The 22795-nt window shown below is 40.7% G+C and overlaps 1 protein-coding gene and 1 long non-coding RNA gene across 5 annotated transcripts in view; one reads left to right on the forward strand and one right to left on the reverse strand.

The window, feature by feature from the left end:
- The first annotated feature begins 3028 nt into the window (after positions 1-3028).
- The window catches only part of mast3b (microtubule associated serine/threonine kinase 3b), a 35287-nt gene continuing 15520 nt past the window's right edge, over positions 3029-22795 (forward strand). The window contains exons 1-9 of one of the 4 annotated variants that reach the window (XM_034880999.1): positions 3305-3351; positions 5931-6020; positions 13278-13366; positions 14212-14284; positions 15728-15748; positions 16036-16114; positions 17655-17812; positions 21697-21772; positions 22142-22351. In XM_034880999.1, coding sequence (XP_034736890.1) covers positions 3305-3351; positions 5931-6020; positions 13278-13366; positions 14212-14284; positions 15728-15748; positions 16036-16114; positions 17655-17812; positions 21697-21772; positions 22142-22351 — 843 coding nt within the window. Of the gene's footprint in view, positions 3352-5930; positions 6021-9674; positions 10134-13277; positions 13367-14211; positions 14285-15727; positions 15749-16035; positions 16115-17654; positions 17813-21696; positions 21773-22141; positions 22352-22795 lie in introns of those variants that run through there. The other 3 variants (XM_034881000.1, XM_034881002.1, XM_034881003.1) reach the window with 3 other exon arrangements.
- On the reverse strand, positions 6375-21495 carry LOC117950211. The gene is made up of 3 exons (XR_004657844.1): positions 21326-21495; positions 20000-20003; positions 6375-6385 (listed from the first exon to the last, which is right to left on the reverse strand). It is a non-coding gene; the product is annotated as an uncharacterized LOC117950211 (long non-coding RNA).

The raw sequence follows: 22795 nt of genomic DNA on the forward strand, positions 1-22795 counted from the left end.
AATCATGTTCTTAATTGAAACGTTTTTAACAATTTATTGCTACAGACCCACATTTCTCTTCTTTAAGTGCTTTAAATGCATGTTTACTGTTTCAAATAAACTCTATTAGCAGCAAAGTTTGTTTGATAACAGTGCATACCATTACTTGCTTTGGAGACACCAATATGTGCTTTACATTTCAGGAAGACACAGCAGCTGATCCACTTTGGGGCTCAAGTTTATTAAATCAAAATATGCTGCAAAGCAACATTGGGAGTGAGTCATGTGTTCATGTTGTAGCCATTCATCATTGTATTGGTAGCTACTGTATTATTGCAATCATTTGTAATGAATTCCTGTTCATGCACCTGTATATTGTTGTTGGTTACAGGACATCCGACTGTGGACTGGAATATCCGAATAGCTGTTATTTATTTGTTTGTTTGTAGTCTTGTGTGTCTTTTTTGAGTTTTACACATTTGAGTGCCTTTTTTATGTGTATGACATGTAAGGTATGGTTCTAATATTTGATAATGATTTTGTAATATAATATATTTTATAAAAGGTTTTTGCCTGTTATGTTTACTTTATTGGGCAATAAAGACAGATTTTTGTTAACAAAGAGAGTGTTTCTGAACATTAATGTCATTCAAAACAGTGATAACTGAAACAGATATACCATGCAGTGTGTATAAAAATATGTATTTCATAGCAACACAATTAAAATTAATTTCTTTAAACCAATCACAATAGTCATGGGCGGCACTAAGCTCTAGACCGTGCAAAGGCGCCTCTGCAAAAGCCTCTGGAAGAAACTTGTCTTGGTGCAACATGTGTACCTTCAAAAGTTGTTTTAGTCGTGCAACAGAAAATCCAGATTGGACAGATAGTCTAGCTTGGGATGGCAAGCTTTGCATGTTTTATATGCGATGTACACTTTGGCTGTTGTTATCGTTTGTTTAGCATACTGTCAATCTATTCTTGTTAGTACTAACCATCACGTGTTCAGGAGTTGTCAGTAAGGGGCAACAATGCTGCCCCTCACGTTGCACCGGTTTTGGTGTGCAGTGATGTGTGAGTGAGTCCTCTCTCTTGGTATTGAAGCCTTCAATATCTGTGGGTGAGATTTTGGATGTGTGTGAGCCCTACAGGAACCCATAAAGCATTAGTCTGAGCTTCTGTGGAAACACATTTTTAAGAGGAACTCTACACACTTTTTTAAATTTATGTTTTTAGCTGCATGATATTAATCCAGGCAATTTTTCCAACCATATTGTGTGGAAAAATGTTTCGGTATTTAATATGATGTAGTACATATTAGCTCATACAAGAACCCATAGCTTTTGTATTTGTCTGATGTATCAGAAAGAAACGTGCAAGCTATAGTAGCCTACTAACTCATTTCCTGTGTTATAAACCGTTCCATTTTTATGGTTGTTTCAAAACAAAACATGATGTAATGTTAAACATTACATAATTTTAATGTACTTATTAATAATAATAATAATGACAATTGTATTAATATATTAATAATAATGTAATTGTTAACAGTCCAGTATAGCGTATTCACCCCAGAATCTAACTTGCCATTTACCCAGGGACAGTTGTTGAAAACAACGTTTAGCTAAGCTTCATCTGAGCAGCGGAGATGGGAGGAAGCACACACAGAAGAGGAGAGTACAAAGCTGTTATCGCCATGGTAACTGAGAAACCAACTATGCTATTAAATTCTGATCTAAAAAAACAATTACCAAGACACCCCCCACCAGGTGGTTTCAGACACATAGGCAAAGCCATCCCGCAATTTTCATTTTTTGTCATTGTGATCTCTCAACCAGTGCTGAGGACCGATGCCACTTAATTTGAGCTGTACATGATTTAGCCTACCACTCTCTCAAGACATCAACTGAAGTCTTCCAACATGTGACTGGACTGGATAATTGGATTTTTCTTTTCATTGTCAAGGTGGAAATACCAGTTATACACTTACAGTAAACTCCCCAGTTAAACCAAACTGCTTCTAACAACAATAGAGTAAGAATATCATGGCATATAATGTAAAGCCTACATTATTGGATTAGAGGTTGTAAAGGACTTAAAGAACCCTCAAGTCAACAAGAAGCATACTGGTGAATCCTACAAGTAAATATGCTGTATAGGCTTAGCATGTCAATCATGCTGGAGGAAGACTGACTCTGTTTGTGTGTGTTGCTGGACAACTCAAGTCCTACAGCAACCCAGGCAAACCATCACCAGATCCCTAGCAACCAGGAAGACACTGTTGTCATTGCGTTGGAAATACAGGCATTCCATTGAAACAATGCTGACACACACACACACAAACACAAACACACACACACACACACACACACACACACACACACACACACACACACACACACACACACACACACACACACACAGCCTTCAGATTGGATGCTCACAAATTGACTTTCAAGTATGAAATTACTGGATCTCAAACACAGTCAAACACACACACACACACACATACACAGCAGAGAGAGTGAGAAACGCATCATGTGTAGCAGCTGTCACGGTTTCTAGCGGAGGTATTCCCCAGCCTCATCACGACCAGCAGCCTCAGTGTTCCCGGCTCTGCTTCATTTTGTTTCAGCGCACAGAGAAAGAAATCATGGATTTATAGATGCTGTCATCAAACAATAGGATACAGAGTAAACGCTCTTATTTTGGCGTCGTGTCATTGTGGTAATCTATTACACGGATAATATGCTGGAAAAAGAGGCAGCGTGACAGAACACGTTCCATTACATGATGAGACGTTATATTTTTATGACTTTAACAGTGGTCCCCTCTTTTTTATTCAGTGAAACCGGAACAACCAGGTTAGTGAACCTACATTTCAGCCCCAACGTTACCTTTTCCCATCGTTCTCACCCAACCTGTCCTGTGTTGACATTCACCCACCGCCCAAATTGTTTTAGCCACCCTCTCCAATAGACTCCCCCCCTCTCTCCCTCCCTTCCTCTCTACCTTCCCACCAGTCACATGGGGGTTAGCGGTGACCCGTCGCTCCCTCGGTTTTGTGGCAGTCGTACACTAGTACGCCCTGGAGACAGACGAGAGGCGAAACGCGTAAAACTGCAGTAGCGCGTCAATTGATTTTTAAATGTAACTACGTTTTACTGTATTTATTTACACGGGACAATATTAGTGGGATCCGCGAAAGTCGCTGGTGAACGATACTCTGTTTAACAGGTTATTTTTAGTCACGCACCGCAGCGATGAGTGGCTGGAAGCCGGCCGTGAGACCGTAAGTGAAGCCCCCGCTTGATGATCAGCAAGAATGAAGTCGAGGCGAGATAAACTGAAGATCCCCTCTCTGACACTGGAGTAAGTTCTGCTTTTAATTTTTATCGTCTGGTGCTGGTGTCAAACCGCTATCTGTCGTATAAAACTTGTAAAAAAAAAAAAAAGTTGTATTAAGATTGAAATAATAATGTAGCATCACCTACGCATCAAGTCTTAATGGTTTCCCAGTGTCAACAAGCATACTTTTGAAGTGGCTGCAGTTAAACCAACAGAACAACAACCACCACTAAAGCTGTGAGATCAAAATAGTAGTTGAATCTGATTGAAAGGCCAAATAATACCTCAAGCTTTCTCCCACCGTGATGACATTTGCCAAGACACCAGCTTTTAATTTCCTCTTCTATTTTGTATTTTTGATAGCAGGGCTGCATTTAAGAAGTGTTCCTGGCTGTGTGTTCATCTTTAACTAATTTACCACCCTGAATGTAGCCTATAGAGAAATCCATTTTCCTAGTTTTGTTTATGTATGGCTGGTTAAACTTGTAAAACCAAACCACTGAAACAACAGAAAACTTGTGAAGATGAGGAGTTCTTTTGTCTAACGTTTCAGGCAGTGCAAATATCAGTGGGCTCATGTCTGTCAGTTTCTCCACCCTGTTCAGTTTTACAGATCTTTTGCTTTGATCGGACCGTTGGATTTTTTTTCTTCCAGAAGCACAGGGCATGCCTCATGTTTAATTCTGTCACCATGATGTGTATGTTTTCCCAGCTCTATTGTCTCCTTGTTTTAACCTCAGATAAAGTCCACGATTCCTGCATGAAGCATATGCTCGCCCTCACAGCACTAAGACAGACAAATGGCTCTCAATCTTAAGCACAACAGATATTTGTTTTCCATGTAATTGTCATCCTGTGAATTCTATCTCTATTAAAGAACATGGCTGCAGTCTTATGTCTACCCACTCTTCCTCCAGAGGGAATGTAGCCTCTTTTTTTGTGGGAAAAAAAGGCTAGATGACTTGATGCTGATCCATAAGGCGTAGGAGCTCCCTGCTCACATCCCCATTCTCTGATCCATCAGTCTCCCTCCTCCGTCGATCATCGCAGCAGATCATGCACTGTTTTTGTCTCATTTTAAGTTTTAGGCTCTTGGCTGCTCCGGCGTTGATACAGAAGAGGTTTCACGATTGGCAAGCAGGGAGGGTTTCAGGGTTTAACTTGTGACTGTTGGTGGACGATTCAGACACATGTCTGCTTGAAACAGATCTGACATATAGGTTTCAGGATGGGCTCATTCAACTCCAGCACTGAAAAAAATTACAAGCATGGCATAAACTTGTCATATGTGTTCAGAAAATTGTGCTTTGCAATTATTTAGGTACACATTAAACTTTTTGTAAGATGCATTTTTACAAAAGATGTCTTAAAGCAGTGTCCTTCTTTTGAGATTCATATTAATAGTTTAAATATTTTACCCTCCGAGTGATGTGCAACAATATGACTAGAATATCTTAAAATATGCCGATACTTCTGAATACAATTGAACAATTGTTACTTTGGCAGTGAAGACAATCCTGCTGCCATCTTGCTACCTTTGTAGCTGCCACTGCACTTAATTTCTTGAACATTTGCACAAATCAGAAATTCAGTGTGAATGTCACCAATGAGTCAGTCTGAGATTTTCTACTCAGTTTACACACTTGAAGTGGCTACAAAATGGAAATGCAAAGTGAAAATGACGAGTGATTACTCACTTAAGCATCGTGGAGGGCTTCGGTTCAGGGGTCTGACAGAGAAAATATGTTAAGATAAAATACAACGTAATGAGTTGCATGCATTGTGTAATTATGAGCTGACACAACAGAATGAGGTGTCTTTGTGCAAGGAGTTGTTTTTTCAACCTTCCTCCCTGCATTACTATGACAACACGTTCATTAGTGCTTTGGTAGCCGGTGCTGTGTTTAGCACTGAGAAGCCTCTGCAGCACTGAGACAATAGCAGCACTGTGGAGCCCACAAGGCAGAGCTTACATGTGAGCAGGAAAATCAATAGAAAACAGCTTCTGCACTGGGTCAGCATCAGGTAGACATAGACCTTAGGATGGCTGAGCATGCATATTTTGATGCAAAGCTATAGTGAATTGAGATTTGAAATGATAGAGAACATTTTATTTTAAAAAGTACAGTCTAAGGATTTTCTTTTTAAATAACAGGAATTAACAGGAACCCGACATTTATTGTTATTGGGGATCTGAAGGCAAGCCTCAACATTATGACACACAGTGTGTTCCCAGATGTCACACACTCTCTTACACTTTTACTTGTTGCATTAGAAGTTTAGTAAACATATGTTGGCAACTTCCTTTTTGGTGTGTTGACACACAGCTGCCAACTTCCGGTGGTGTACAGTAAGAGCTCATGAGAGGTTAGAAGCCAACTAATCAGATGCACCCAGTGTTGCATCCAACCACCCTGTAGTGAAACAATGCTAAGAGAGAGACAGCAGCATCACCCTGCACACAGTTGGTGAGTGTCTGTCTGTCACACTCGGCTGTTGATGTCTGCCAACAAGAAGCAGGCATCAACTTGTAACCCTCGATGCCAGTGTGCTGAGGTACTGAGTCAGCGCACTAATCCATGCGATCATGTCTTGCCTTACAGTTTGTCGCCCACATGCCAGAGCCCCACCCTCCTGAGCCCATGCAGCCCCTGCAGTCCCTGCAGCCCCTTACAAACCCTTCATCCCTGGAGGTAAGACAGCCAGGTCACACACAGACTGTTTCTATGGACTGAATATGTTAAGTGCACAAAAAGGCTCTCATCAATGAGTTGGTTCACCACAAAAACCAACAATCAACAGATCCACATAAAGAGTAGCTAAAGCCTGATGACGCTATTTGGTCTAAAAACACAGAAACACAGAAATTAGCCTCCTTTTTGCATTGGTTGACAAGTCACATAATTACGACAAATTCAATCATCCTTTTGTCACAAATACTCAATAGAGCACCAAATGTGTATTAATCCACTGTTCAAAGTAGTCCCTTAACTAAAAAAAAACGATTTTCTCCTTTTTGAGTCATGTTTGCTAAAAACTCCAGTACCCAGCAATTTTACTCCCACTAATTTCTACTGTAGGAAAATTCCACATTATTTTCAATGTCACAAAAAATGTTTTGACTATATAATACAACGTTGGTAACATAAATCATAGATGCTGCTTAAAAATAATATTTTTTGTTATCTGGATATTTGATTAAAAAAAGAAAGACAATCTCACCACAATGTCTATTTAGCACTTTAAAACATATCACACGATCTTGTCATTTGAACATCTGTAATTTTAGGACAACTTAGCCAAAGTCCATCTGCTGACGAAGATCATAACTACATTTTTAAACCCTGACTGAACAACAACAGTCAAATTAACAGCTGCCCTCAGTGTTTGATGTGTGGTTTTCTAATTACAGATCACACAGTATAACTTCATAAAAAGTTTGAAATGTAAATGGAATAATTATGGAAAGAAAGGAAATAGGCAATAATTCTGAGTTGCTTTTTGTATATTAAGGTGCTTTTGTTTCACCAGTGAAGATCCATCGTTTATTAGTTGTCTCTAAGTCTATGTGGGTTGCTTGGCAACGATGCTGGGTGCAGTGGAGGAAGGCAACACTGCAAACAGAAGCGGCTGCATCCAGCGTGTCTCTGGATGTGTGAGCAGTGCTATGCTGTCACACCACACACTGTACACAGGATCCCATTTTCTCTGTTGAAAAATTAGCAAAATGCGAAAATGAAATGCCATAAACAGGAATTCCTTAACACAACACAGTTTTCACATGCAACAGTTTCTGATGCGACAGTATGACAGAACTCACATTTGTTGGCATCATTCTTCACAACATTTTGCATTGGAGACCACGTCCGTGTTGTTCACCATCTAGAAACATGTTCATTTTCTTGCATCAGATTCTATATTTGTATGCAAGTAAATTGCTCCCTGGCATCCCCCTTTGACTCTGATACACTGAATTTGAGGTTTGCCTTGATGGCATGGATGCAGAGATGACACACGGGCTGCCTGGTACCTGGTGTAGGATTTAAGTGTATTGGGAAAGTGCAGCATATTATACACTTTTGTCATTTTATTGTTATGCCACCTTGATGAAGCAGCGTTCTAAAATACAAAATAAGACATGAAATGCTTTAAAGCAACATGAAAGTACTGTACAAACAAATAGAGACAAATAACCTAAACAAATGCTTTTTTAAGATTTTGACAGTTTAGCAGCCACACCAATATTGATCAGATGTAACTAATATGCCATGATCTTATGACCTCAGCTGCCTACTGTGGATACAGCTGTAATAGATTACCATGATGTGACCTGACAATGCAGATGTGAATGCAAATGTGAGGAGAAGTTTGAATTAAAATTCTAAATTAATGGGGAACCAGAGTAAATTGCCAAACTATACAAAGAGGGACTTACAGTAATCAAAGCGTAATCAAATTAACAAGTAATCATTTCCATCTATGTTTGAGATGCAATCAGCAGTATGTGAAATAGGAGTGAACCAAACACTTAAAGTGCAACTAAAAAGTCAAGTGCTGGTAAAAAGAAATGTCTATATTTAGAAGTAGCCAAGGGTGAGGAGATCATTTGACAAAATGGACACTCGTGAGAGTAAATGCAGATAGCATCAATTAATAATGTTAATGTTATGATGTTTATATAAAGGAAAGCTAGTGAAATCCACAAATGTTCAGCGTACTAATTGTAATCATTATAATAAGCACACATACAGTTCTCCTCACTTTGTGAATACATCAGTTGTACTGCATATAAATAGTACTACTTTTGTGTAAGGCGGGTGTCTTCGATTGTTTTAGGAAAATTACCCCTTAGCTAAAAAGCTGAAAGAGAGACAGAGCTGGAACCATCCTACTACATAATGTTGTTTAAAACTGAGCTGAACTGGGGGAATATTAATTGTATACATCATGTTTTAGTGTTAAACATACATGTGGAAGGCACAGTGTTTCATATTAATGTATATTTTCAGACATTTAATTTTTTTCACGCTAATTCACGCTATGCAGTGGAATGTACCACTGTTTCAAAGTTTGGCTAGAATCCTCCCTCTATCAGACTCCTCATGGTATAACCCAACAACATCTTACGGTGCTTTCAGGTTCTGTAGGAAATTGGCCACAGGATATGAATGCACAAGTGACCAAAGAGGTAACTTTGAAGAGAGTGATTCTGAGGCAATGGTTTTGACTATTACTAACTTTGAGAAATCAGGCTACTCTGCCTGTTTAACGCACAACCACACATAGGCCTGCAAACATTCTGTCCTACTATGGAAATGCCCTATTCTAACGTTGTACATAGCGCAGATTATATCTTACGCTACATTTTTCCATAAATTGCTCTTAAAACATTCTTCAGGGTCCCTTTAGCTAAACATTTTAAAATAATACAACATCCTTTGGCAATGTCTCAAAAACATCCCATGTATTTGAATTAGTCTGATGTAGTGCATTGTCTGTAACTTTTGCAACCATTTCAATGGAAAAGTAAAAAGCAGCTCAAAATATCTACAAGTTCAGAAAGTGAAATTCACATAACATATTACTTATTATCATAGGATTACATCACAGTTTTTAGTTATCGATTCTAAAAAAAGAACTCTATAACAATTGTATTGATGTGTATTTTCTATGTTGCCTACCGTCATGAAAGTGGATAACTGTAGCAATAAGGATCATGACCCTGCAAAAAGAACAGGAACATGGCCGTCTATGACCATTGCCACCACTCAGCCGTGTAATATTGTCAAACTATTGCAGCCTAACAATAGTGAAGGTGTTTATTAGAGGAAAAAATGTTTATTTAAAGGCAGGCTATGTTCAGGTTTTAGTGGTTTTGTGGCACTTGAGCAACAAGTTAAGGTCCTCCAGCTCCGTCCTGGCAGTTTCCACCCTCTGTAAAGCTTACTGTTGAGGGCGGTGATGCAGCCAGTCAGGATACTCTCGATAGTGCACTGTGGTTGCAGAGCATCCTGGAGTCAATGTTGAACCTCCTCAGCCTGTGGAGGAAAAATACCTGCTGTCTTTCATCACATTTTTCTAAATATTGTTATCTAAGTGTAATTTGGTTTAGGCTAAGCTACTTTTAGTCAAAACTTAAAATGTTTGCTTTGCGGGCAAGGCACCACTCTAATATGTAGGTTATGTTTTGACAATCGGCCAAAAGAACAAGTCAATTATCAAGCAGAAATGCCAAAAGGATCACTGCTTTCAGATTTTCAAACGAAATTATCGTTGGCTGCAGCCCAAAGTTTAGCAGATTTTTGCAGCAGTAAGAAGCCGGAGGTAACGAGCAGCACTTGAACGCAGCATCACGCTACTGCTTGCTCGCACAGACGGACAAGCAAGCAACCAGCAGCGTCTGTTTGGCCAAACTAAAGTGTGCTGCTGCTGTGTGAACGGCATTACACACACGCCAAACAAACCGACATGGAGGAGATGTTTCGGGGACAAGACCGTGGTGAGAGAGCCGACCGGAGGATGTAACGGCAGCTCCCGGGCCGTTGGGACTGCACGAGGAACGCAGAATACAAAAGGAACCGCCGAGAAGAGGATGCAATGGTGGGGAGAGCAGCAGCAGCCGCAGCAGCAGTAGTGGGAGCGGGTTTCACTTAGCTAAATCCGAGCTGAAATCACCATTACCTTTGAAACTGGGCTATAAATGCAAGAAAGTCCTCCAGCATGTCGGATCCAAGTCACTGGTCTGCGGTGCCAAACCAGAACAAGTCTCAATATGTTCCGAGAGCTTTACTGAAGCGCTCAAAAAGGTAACGTTACTCATCCGGAGTTTACCCGTTTCTGTAGCTTGGCTTTATATGTTAAAATGCTCATGTCTCACACGTCTTAATGGTAATGCTTTTATAGTGACGTTGTGTTAAAACATTGCCAACATAAGATGCCCCCTAGCTAGAGTTGACCAATCCTGTTTGCTCGGCATGGGTTTGTGACACACAGCTTTGTTCAGAGAATAACTTAGCTGAAAGTATACAGTTGTTGGTTAGCTAATATGTGTTCTAAAATAAATATTCCCAGTGGTAATGCCTCCGAATACTAGACACAACATGCTGTTTTCTTTGTCAGACATTGGATGTAACGTTAGTTAACATTAGAGCAGGTCTATAATTTCCTTATGAATGAAGGCAACAACCAACTAGCTAGCTAGTTGGTTGTTGCCTTTATTCTATGTATGGAATCACAGTACCATACTAATCTAAATAAAGACCCCAAAAGGTATTTTATATGAAGAAAAACCCCTCTATTTGCAAACTCTGTTTATATTGGTGGCTATTGGTGTGATGATAGTTACTCACTGAAAGTCACAGTTAATTGTTTGTCATGCTTACTGTTATAACTGGAGATAAAACCTGCAGCTGTTCACCGTCTGATAGGGACCATGCCACTGGATGACAGCCTGTTTGATATAATGATTATCTTATTTACAGTTTTATCTGTCAGTATCTTTTTGGTTAATCAAAGATTCAGAGAATCAGAGATGAGGGATTATTCCTGTTAAAATCACACAGAGCCCAAGGTATTGTGTTCACATTGCTAGTTTGGTCAGATCAACAGTCTAATGTCAAAATATATTCAATTTGCTACATTGTGAAACAAAGAAAAGCAGCAAATCCTCACATTTCAGAAGTTGAAAACTGTAAATACTTGACAAGTATAGGGCTGCAAACAATCATTTTTAAGATGCATGGTTTAGGTCTATAAAATGTCAGAGCCTGAGGTTGTCAAATTGCATGTTCAACATATTGAATTTATGGGCTGTACAAGAAAGAAAACTCCCAATATATGAGAAGCTGCAGCCAGACAATATTAGGCATTTTTCTTAGATTTGATAATTCGGCAATTATCAAAATAGGTGGTTAATTTTATGTCAGTCTAATAATTGATTGATTGAATAATTAGGTCAGCGCTGTATTGGACTGTTCACCCTGGTGTCACAATGTGCTCAGTTGATTATCGGTCAAAGCTTGCCCCTTCTTTTCAAGATCAGACAATAATTTAACACTCCCTCCTGTCCTTTACACACACACACACACACACACACACACACACACAGAGAGAGTCTTGAACATCTGTAGCTCAAGCTGGGCATGCTGTTGCTGCGCGGTGCAGACTGTCCCTTCAGCCTTGAGTCTGTTGACAGACGTTTTCCTCTTTGTATTTTGGCTCTCATCAGTTTTCCCTGCTCGACTGACGGGGACATACTGCAGATTAGAGTTATAGTTACATAAACATCTTTCAAGGCAGAGCTGCTCTGAAAGGGGAAATAATCTCATTGGTGGAGTTAAATCTCAGTGGGAAGAGACAAAGAAATCTCAGTTCTACTTGCTAAGTATTATAACACCCATCCGCCCTGGACCATAAAGTGTGTATTTTTGGTGGAGTGTAATTTTGATGCTGAATGGAAAGAAAAAAAAAACAAGAAGGAGAGGTGCTAGCTGATATTATAAAGCCTGGCACTCAGCAACTGACTGAAAAACACTTAATATCATTTTTTTTTATTTTTTTTTATTTTACAGAAAAACAATCTTTCAATTATCGAAAAATATATATATATATTTAAATAATCATCAGTTGCAGCCCTAGTAGAAAGTAATTGAGTAAAACAAAGAAAGTATTGATATTTGTAAATCTTACCAAACAACAATATAGTGGGCCATTGTACTACACTGGTGTTGCCAGCACTGTTTAGTTAAGGATCACCGTGAACGCCCTTGTTTACCTGGCGCTATCTGAAGGTTAACTGGTTTGCATTCTTTTGAAGACCTGTCTCCACACTACATTTGTGTTGTATTAGTGCAGAAGAAAGGCCTGTTGGATACTCCCGCAATAATCCTGTTTCTTAATTGGAACAACCGGTGCATTGCTCGTTTTGAGTGTCTGCTTCTTCAGAACAGGCCGATTGCTTGTTTTCCTGTATTTTCCCCCCACAACTTTATCTAACTATAAGTACGGTTCAATCAGTCACGGGTCGGTTGTAATTAGTGATTCGGCGTGTCCCCTTTGTTCCTTTGAACCGCCACTCATCCTGATAGCAAAGGCAGGGAAGGAGGCAGCCTGGATCAGTCATAGAGTTATGGGCTCAGCCTGCTGGAGAAGCCGCTACAGTGCATCGTGCTGTGGCTTAGGTAACATTTTACTGGTACCTCAAAATTAATTCCCGTACCTAATGGTACCTTTTTTGCTACGTTTCCTTTGCAGTAACAAAAAATAAATAATAATTTAAAAAAGTGAAAAGATTGACATACTGCACATGTGTGGGGACACACGCAAAGAGGGTTCCCAATTTATACATTATTTAAAAATCAAAACAAATCTTCCTTTCTTAGCTTCATCTCCTTTTGTTGAATCAGGGAGGTCTATCATGCTATGCGAAGTGTCTTTCTTCAAACAAGTAGTCCTACACAGTTATATAGGCTTCTCAGAAACAACTTTAATTAGTCAGGAAACTAAAATAAAATAAAGTGCAAAAAATAAACTAATAACTAAATTAAAATACAATGACGTTCTGAAATTAAATAAACTTATCTGTATATGTGTTACAATGTCATAACATGTCTTTTGTGGCATAAAGCTGCTGTTCAATACACATAAATACACATTTACATAAAACACATGCTGATTAAAGCACTGCATGAGTCGAACATTTAATCACAGTTGGAGAAATTAAAATAATTACACTCAGTTTAAAGGAACACACCAGGTCTAATCATTCATCTTAACCGTTGGTAATAATTTCCTCTGTTGTGTTAAAACAGATTTAATTGGCTCATGGGTCATGCAAACTACCACAGAGGCAATTTCATACAAATGTGTGTGATATCGTGAAGACATGCAGATTAGGGATGAGGATGGCAGTCTGTTGACTTTTCTCTTTTTTTTCCCTGTTTGTGCTCCAGCTGTCGCAGCAGCAACAGAAAGAGCCTCGGTGTCGGGACGCCGTCACCCACGCTGTCCCGGCCGCTCTCCCCGCTCTCACTCCACACAGGTAAGATCTGCTGCAACTTTTAGTATCCTTTTAAATCCCAACATGTCCCAACAGGTGCGCTGCTGCAACAAACCGTACTAGTGTTGACATCGTCTCTACTTCCGCTGCAGTTTCATCTAGCAAGCTCTTGTTATTTAATCTCAGCAGAATGGACTCATCTGTGCTCTTCTGCATGTACGTATTGTTTAAAAACAGATTGAGATTTTGCTACAGTAAATATGATTATCTGTCCAGATCAGTATCAGTATTTGATACTGATTTAATTTGGATCAGAATATTGAAAATTGTGTATTCTACCATTATAACTCAGCCCTGGTTCAGCCTCTGCTGGACACACAGACCAACCATCTGCACTGCTTGATGTTGCTAAAGGACACAGTGTTAACAACGTTAATGTGTACAGCACCTAATGCTATGAAGCAGCTGCGCTCTATGAAAAGAGTTTTGCTCAAGAGCTCCTCATATCAACAATATGTGGATGGGCTCTGTCTTAAACTCAATCATGCTGAGGATTATCTAATCCCAGAGTGGAGTCAGGATCTAATTGGGTCTCTCTTTTGTCCAAATTGGTACTCCACCAGCTAGGCTTCTAGACTCTGGTGAGACCAAACTGGATGAGGCTTCCCTCTGAATCAAGACTATTTGTGGAAAAGTAATACCAAGATGATATATTGGACCCGTCTGAGGTTTTGCAGTGATTGAGGGTTGCTGCATAGACATGATGTAATCATTTCTGGAACATCTCCACTTGTTATAGCAACCATGGTCTTCTCTGTTCTATTTCCCTGAGTTTAGTGTTACAGCTGTGACTCGTACCGCAAATAACTTTGTCTTTCCTCTTTCAGCTGCGAGCAGCCCTCTAGACAGCCCTCGAAATGTGTCGACCAGTACCTGCCTCAACTTTCCATTTGCCCGAAGGTATGTCAGCACTGCGCGCTTGAATCTTTTCCCCCATGGAGCGATCTATTTGTTTTGTTACCTCTAAGGAATCTCAAAGGAGGGGGGCATTTGATTGAAATCATTTAATGTTTCTCATTCAAATAGTTAATAAAAAGGGTAACAATTAAATTTACAGGATTGTATTATCTATTTCTGAAAAAAGAAAATTGTAATTATTTGGAAATGTATCAATAAAACAGTATCTCTCGTTCCCTTTTTTTATCCCAAAGTGCTTGTGAATGAGCAAATGAGTACACAGAAGAGAGTGAGGATATTATAAACTGGAAGTACCGGCTGCCATTTGGTTATTTTTTAGTCTGGTTTCCCTCCCAAAATACAATTTCAGCAAGTGTATATTGACATAAAAGTACAGGATCTACAGTCAATTTTGATTCCCAAGTCAATGCGGCACTTGTTTAAAAGAAAAAATGAATTGTTACAATATGACAACATGAACCCCAAAAATAATAAATCTAAAATTAAATAAATCTAATGTCTCACCACAGTATGAAAGCTAGAGAGAAATAGCAGCAAGGTGAATCTGAGGCCCCCTTCCCCCCCGCACCCCCTTCCGCCAGCCAACTCCTCCTCAGCAGGATGAGTTCAGTTAGATAGAGGGAACCCCTGAAGCCCACTCACACATTCAACCTGGTTCCCATGGCAACACACTTGTCTCGCTCCAAGAAGAGTGGTTAAAAACTCATGAGCAGTTCAGGAGCTTCCTCCCTAAATGCAATGGGAACAAGAAAGAAAAAATCATCTAAGAAAATTGGTGCAAAGCAGATAACACGGTAGCCTACAATCAAGGTCAAAGGCAATTTATGAAATTGGGTTCTCTTGATTAATTTTATGTGTCATTGTTTATTGAGGCTCCTCCGTTGAAATTCATAACCAAACTGAACTCATAGAGATAATCAGAGTAGATCATTGTGGATAAACAGTGAAGATGCATTAAGATGTTGCTCTTTCAGTCTTTTCCAGCAAATAATATAATAGAATATAAAAGATATAATTCCAAATGTTATGGCGCTGTTTGAGCTTTCATTCTGCCTGGTGATTTTTCGTGTTTAATAACTTCATTGTTTCCTCTGCTTGCAAACAGCATGCTAAATGTTCTAACACATAACCCTTAGATGTTGTTTTTCACTTCAGTTATGGTGTTGCTCCAAACTGGAGCCAAGATCCTTTCTCTGTTCATGCTTTGAAGTGAAGATTTGTTTCTGTTATGTAAACTAAATCCTTAAATTAATTTACTTTGCTTGCTAGTCCTTGCATCTGGGCAAATGAAAACTGGCAAGGAAGGCAACGATGTCAGTACTAATCCCTCAGCTGAATGCCAGGGGTCGCAGGATCACTTCCCAAAACCCACTGAAACTCTTTCTTTTGCATTTCTCTTTCTCTCTATTGCTGTCGTGATCTCAGTCACTTGGCTCGGGCCGACAGGTAGCTTCTTTTAATATTCTTTTATCATGTTTACAGTATATATTTTTTCACACAAATAGATAAGGTTTCTGTCATGTTAAGTTATAGCTTGCTTAGGGAACTGCTTTGAATCAAGTGAGGACAAAGATAACCCTGTTGTATATGATTTGGATAAAAGGACATTCATTTCATGTTCTTATAGTCACAGGACTCCTCCGCTGCCTGTTATGTAAGGAGTTTTACATATGAAATGCTAACTAAGCCAAAGCTACTGAGGCTTATGTAACATGCATGTCCGTTTCTATCAGAGCTGAGGGCCGGAGATGGTCCCTGGCATCCCTCCCCTCGTCTGGCTATGGAACCAACCCACCAAGCTCCACTGTCTCGGTAAGTCATCCCAAAACATGTCACTGGATGTCGGCCAGGCAATTCTAACACCTCACTCAGCCCAAATAGCACATTCGTTTATGCAATAAGGGACGGTGAATGCCAAGCCCGAAATGACAAACCGCTAATTGTTTTCGTCCATCATCTGCTAATTAGTCATTCTCTCAGTCTGTGGAACTTGGTGTTAGAAGTATTACACATAGACTGTGTGTATGCGTGTTATTGAGGAGAATAAGTGTGTGTGTGTGGTTTAAGTTACTGGATTGAATAACATATACAACAACATTAAATTATTTTCATTAAAGCCTAACAATTTACAGAGTAAATAATTTTTTTTAATTTCTTAACTTCAGCTGTGGTAATTATTTTAACTTGGCCTTAAATCTGATGGTTTTTTTTAAATGTGCAAAAAGGTGTGTGTGTGTGTGTGTGTGTGTGTGTGTGTGTGTGTGTGTGTGTGTGTGTGTGTGTGTGTGTGTGTGTGTGTGTGTGTGTGTGTGTGTGTGTGTGTGTGTGTGTGTGTGTGTGTGTGTGTGTGTGTGTGTGTGTGTGTGTGTGTGTGTGTGTGTGTGTGTGTGTGTGTGTGTGTGTGTGTGTGAGAGAGTTTCTGGGGAAGTCACGGAGGAGGCCCCGAGGTCAGTGGGGACAATAGGGGTCTTCAGTGGGGACAATAGGGCTCTTCAGTGCCCTCTTTATACTAACGCATTAGAAAGAGACTTCACAGATGCCGTCCCTCTGGCCCCTTTTGTTCTGGACTCATGGGCCACAAAATAGAACAGATTGCAGGCAACATACAACATGTCCTGTTCAGTTTGAAAAGAGTTTACTCAGTGCCTTAGTAGACATTGAAAATAACTTGTTTCTACAAATAACGATGCCTCTGTAGGCCTCATTATTGTTTACACCATTAATGGAAGAAATTGGTTGAAGAGGAATTAGGTTAATCTTTCATCTTTGACTGCTATTCTAAGTTCATACACCAGCTAAGTTTGTGTGTCTCATTTTAATCCTCAACAGGTGTATTATCAGTTGGTTGGTTGGTGGGGCTTTTGTTGGCTTCTTGCTGGCGCAGAGTGCACTATGCTGCTGTTGTCATAAAGTAGAAAGTGGATATGTAAGTGTAACTGTTTGAATCAGCCAGATGCTGCTTTAAACAAGTTATATGGAGTAATTTACCTTAAATTATAACCTCATTCATTTTATGTTGTAAATGCAGGAGACAAAACGAGTGATGCCAATGAAAAGGCATTCCTGGGACATCAGTTAGGTACTAGCCGCTGATCCATATTAAGCTTGACCTCACAAGATCTAAAGTATAAACATTGCAGTGTGTTGCTCTTATTTCATCTCCCTTTACATGAGCAACTGTCATTATCACTCCTGTAATTATCAAAATAAAAATCTCAAGTTGGCTGATGAGTTACTAAACGTTGCTTGCGTTTTAGCAAAAAAATACCAGCTGTTGAATGTGAAGATTTTAACTTGTTGAATCTAGAAATTAACATTTCAATGACTGTTTGATCCCTCTTTTTGGCTGCAGTCCTCCTCATCCTCCCAGGAGCGTCTTCACCAGCTTCCCTACCAGCCAACACAAGATGAGCTGCATTTCCTCTTCAAACACTTCCGCAGCACAGACAGCATGACTGACGAGGATGGGCGGCCCTCAACTGTCATACGACCACGTTCTCGGAGCCTCAGGTAGCTAAACCTGAATTCATCTTGAATTGGAATTGTTGCCCTCTATAATGCTACATATTATTTATATATTTGTTTTAGGAAAAAGCTTAAAAGATAATTATTGCTCAATAAATCAAACATTTAGATTATTATTATATCCATCCATCTTCGTCCGCTTATCCGGTATCGGGTGGTGGGGAGAGCAGCTCCAGCAGGGGACCCTAAACTTCCCTTTCCCGAGCCACATTAACCAGCTCCGACCGGGGGATCCCGAGGCGTTCCCAGGCCAGGTTGGAGACATAATCCCTCCTCCTACAGTTGCAAGAAAAGTATGTGAACCCCTTGGGAGTACGTGGTAATTGGTCATAAAATGTGCTCTGAAATTCATCTAATTCACAACAATAAAAAATCACAGTCTGCTGAAAATAATACTACACAAACATTAGATGTTGCCATGGTTTAATTGAACATAACATGTAAACATTCACAGTGCAAGGAGAAAAAAGTATGTGAACCTTTGGACTTTATGACTAGTTGACCCGTCTTTGGCAGCAATAACCTCAACCAAACGTTTCCTGTAGTTGCAGATCAGACCTGCACAACCATCTGGAGTAATTTTGGACCACTCCTCTGGAACAAAACTGTTTCAGTGTAACAATATTCTTTGGATGTCTGGTGTGAATCACTCTCTTAGGGTCATGCCACAGCATTTCAATCAGGTTGAGGTCAGGACTCTGACCGGGCCACTCCAGAAGGCGTATTCTGTGCTATGTTAGCATGTGCCAGAGAGTTCTGTAGGTCTTTAGCTGACAATCTAGTATTATTCCTTACCTCATGAAGCATTCTGCCCTGTGCTCTTGTTGTCATTTGTACAGGACAACCACGCCTAGGGAGAGTAACAACAGTGTTAAACTTTCGTCATTTGTAGACAGTCTGCCTTACCGTGGACACATGAACATCAAGGCTTTTGGAGATACTTTTGTAACCCTTTCCAGCTTCATGCAAGTCAACAAATCTTGATCGTAGGTCTTCTGAGAGCTCTTTTCTGCAAAGCATGGTTCACATCTGACAGTGCTTCTTGAAACCAATAAACTCAGAAGAGCTGTGTGTTTCTAAAGGGCAGGACAGCTGTCAGCAACACATCCAATATCATCACACTGATTTGAGTCTAGGTTGGCTCACTCCTGGCTCCATTTAGCTCTTTAGGCTCATTAGGCTAGGTGTTCACATACTTTTTCCTCCCTGCACTGTGAATGTTTACATGTTATGTTCAATTAAACCATGGCAACATCTAATGTTTGTGTGGTATTATTTTCAGCAGACTGCATTTTTCTATTGTTGTGACTTAGATGAAGTTCAGAGCACATGTTATGACCAATTCATGCAAAACTCCACGTAATCCCACATACTTTTTCTTGCAACTGTAGTCCTGGGAGTCACCTAAAATGAGTCTGACTTACTGCCGAGAACACAGCTCTTGCTTTGGTCATACAGAGATTGGGTTGCCCTGAGAAGGGACACCCTCACCCGATACTCTCGCAGCACATCCCACAGTGTCTCCCGGGGGACCCGGTCATACGCCTTTGGCTGGATCCACAACATGCATGTAGACCGGTTGGGCATACTTCCAGGCTCCCTCCAGGATCCTTGCAAGAATGAAGATGAAAATCTGATCCGTTGTTTCTTTTCAGCACCTTGGAGTAGACTTTACCCCTTTTTGAACAGGGGAACCACCACTTTGGTTTGCCACTCCCTAGGCACCGTCCCAGATCTTCACGCAATGTTAAAGAGGTGTGTCAACCAAGACAGCCCCTCCACACCCAGAGCTTTCAGCATTTCTGGAAAGATCACATCAATCCCTGGGGCTTTGCCACTGTGGAGTTGCTTAACTACCTCAGCGACTTCCACCAGGGAAATTGACGAAAATACCCCATCATCCTCCAGCTCTGCCTCTATCATAGAGGACGTGTTAGCTGGATTTAGGAGTTCCTCAAAGTGCTCCTTCCACCATCCTATTATCTCCACAGTTGAGGTCGACCTCATCCCATCCTTACGGTACATAGCTTGGATGGTTCCCCCCCCCCCCCCCCCCTGAAGTGTCAAACAGTTTTCCAGAAGCAAACTCACAATCACGCCTCTCTATCATCGCCCGCGTGTGCGTTAAAATCCCCCTGCATTATTATGGAGTCCCCCACTGGATCCCCATACAGGACTCCATTCAAGGTCTCTAAAAAGGCTGAGTACTCCGAACTCTTGTTTGGTGCATATGCAACAGAGGGGGGCCCCGAGCTTCCTCTGGGCAAGGTCACTCCATCTCCCTCTCGGTGATTCATAGGAGCCTCACCAGAGACCACTTTGCCTCACACACACACACACACACACACAGACACACACACACACACACACACACACACACACACACACACACACACACACACACACACATTACTCCTGACTTCACAGCCCTCAGATTCTTAGGGACACAGAAACCTCTCCACCAGGGTAAGGTGATGGTTCCATTGAACCTAAGGGCTGTGTCGTCTGGAGCTTTGTGCTCCCAATAGGGTCTCCCACGACAAGGTGGTCTCAGGTTAGGGGCCAGACAACGATTGGTTCTAAACACACTATGAATCACTGATTCATAGATTATTTCGTCTTTCTTAAATGTTGGTCTTGTGTGTGATAGCCAATTTTACTTTTTTAATGTGTCAATTCTTACATCATAGATCCACTTTGAGATGGGGGAAGTGTTAGTGGGTTAAACAAATCCACTTGTTGTACAACCCAATGTGAACCAAGTCTCAATATTTGTTTTTATTGTTTCTTGGTCAATAAACCAATGGAATTAATATTTTATATAGATGAAATGCAGTAATTAACAATGGACAGTGCTTGCATGTTTTGCACTGTTCATAAGGTCCTTGGTGTCATTATGTACTGGTAGACTGTCATATGTCGACATATCTGTGTATCGGTATGACCAAGACAAATTCACAAGCAAACACAACATTTGGTGTCTAAAGGGCCTCCAATAGATTACACATGCCTGTTGGCTCTGCTCTGCGCTGTTTGTGCGATACCGGAGTGCTCTGTGTTCTGGCACCATGGTGTGCCTTGCGTGGGCATGCTAGCTAACAGCGCCTCAGGGATCTAACTGCTGAACTGTAGTCAAAGGGGGGCGGGGGGGGGCTGATGCAGAGAGCCTCAGTGAGCCTCAGTGAGCTGTGAGATGTGTGTTGGGCAGCAGCCATCCAGTCTAACAGAGCATCTTTCATGACAAAAAAATGGCTTAGGGAGCCTGTTTGCATGTGATGTTTCCTCCATCTGTTCTCTTTGAAGCTTCGTCAAGCAAGATGTTTTGTAAAGAATACACCGTCTCATTGGCCTAAATACTGGGGTGGTGTTGCAGTAAATGACTAATAGTGATGTTGATGATTCACACTGTTTGGCCATAAGAAATCTCTTTTGTTGTGTAGAAACATCAAAACCTGAAAGTGAAATCACTCCAATTGTAGCCTTACCACCGTGAGTTACCCATTTGTAGGATTTTGTGGCATCTAGCAGTGAGGTTGCAGATTGCCACCAGCTGAATACCCCTTCTCTCATCCCTCCCTTTCCATGTGTGTAGTAGAACCTGAGGTGGCCTTCAGGTAACGTCAAAAGGACGGCCCTCTCTAGAGGTTTTGGTTTGTTCGTTCTGGGCTACTGTAAAAACATGGCAGTGCATCATGGCAGGCCCTTTGGAAGAGGACCCTCACCCTATGATGATATAAAGGGGCCTTTAAAACTAACAAAAATACAATTCTTAGATTCTGATTCATATACATGAATGAATATAATGAAAACATAATAAATATTGTATTCCATTTCAAATATACTAATGTGTTGATGTTTTTCTCTTGCAGCCCAGGGCGATCCAATGTTTCCTTTGACAACGAGATTGTCATGATGAACCATGTTTACCGAGAACGTTTCCCAAAGGTACACACTAGACAACTGTAGATCATTCATGTAGCAAAGAAACTGTACATTGCTCTTCTTTCAGTTTGTTGCAGACGTGTTGTCTTGCCTTAACAAGACAACGTTTGATTGTTACTCCTCCTGAAAGTAGTGAAATCTGAAGTGTCTTGAAACTATAAACGGAGTATAGAATGGAAACTAAGGCTAAGTTTTGAAAGCCACAAATCTCAGCAGGTGTCTGACGGTTGACTCACTGATAATGATAAACAACCATATGACTCCACCCACAGAAGTATTGTGGACATTTGGTGCTGAAGAGAGTAAAAATCATAATTACTTGCCATTTTAAATGCCTTAACTGTGTGTTTGTTTTGCTTGTCCTCCCTGCAGGCCACAGCCCAGATGGAGGAGCGCTTGTTAGAGATTATCACCCACTGCTCTCCAGACAGCTCCCTCCCGTTGGCTGACGGGGTGCTGGGTTTCATCCAGCACCAGTTGTTCGAGCTGGTTAGAGACTGTCTGGACAAGTCCCAGACAGGCCTGGTTACCTCCCCCTACTTTGCTGAGCTGCAGGAGAAGCTAGAGAAGCTGCTTCACGAGGTGGGGAAACCAAAGTAGAAATGATATGGGTCCAAATGGCTTTGATAGTTGCAAGAAAATATAATTTTTATAATATACTGCAGCTTTAGGCATTAACTGATGAGCTACTACATGCAAACTAAACACTCTGATGTGACGAAGTTATAAAGGGGGATTGATAGAACCGGGGTAATGTGCATACGGGCACATCACTCAATAACCGTCTGATAGCCACAGTAAAAGCATACACAATATATCTGGTTGTGGAAATTGTCAGTGATGGTGAAAGGTGCTGTTGTCACAGATCTTATCTGTTGTGATAAAATGTTAGTTTCTATAGCAACCTTTTTTCCTGTTCCTACTGTCAGACAGAAGGCATTGCCGACTCGCTGTACCTCCAGCTGAACTGATAATTCTGTTCCCATACACTGGAATAAATGCTGACACACACACACACACACACAC

The sequence above is a fragment of the Etheostoma cragini genome, chromosome 9 (genome assembly GCF_013103735.1).
Source record: "Etheostoma cragini isolate CJK2018 chromosome 9, CSU_Ecrag_1.0, whole genome shotgun sequence".
Classification (NCBI taxonomy): Eukaryota; Metazoa; Chordata; class Actinopteri; order Perciformes; family Percidae; genus Etheostoma; species Etheostoma cragini.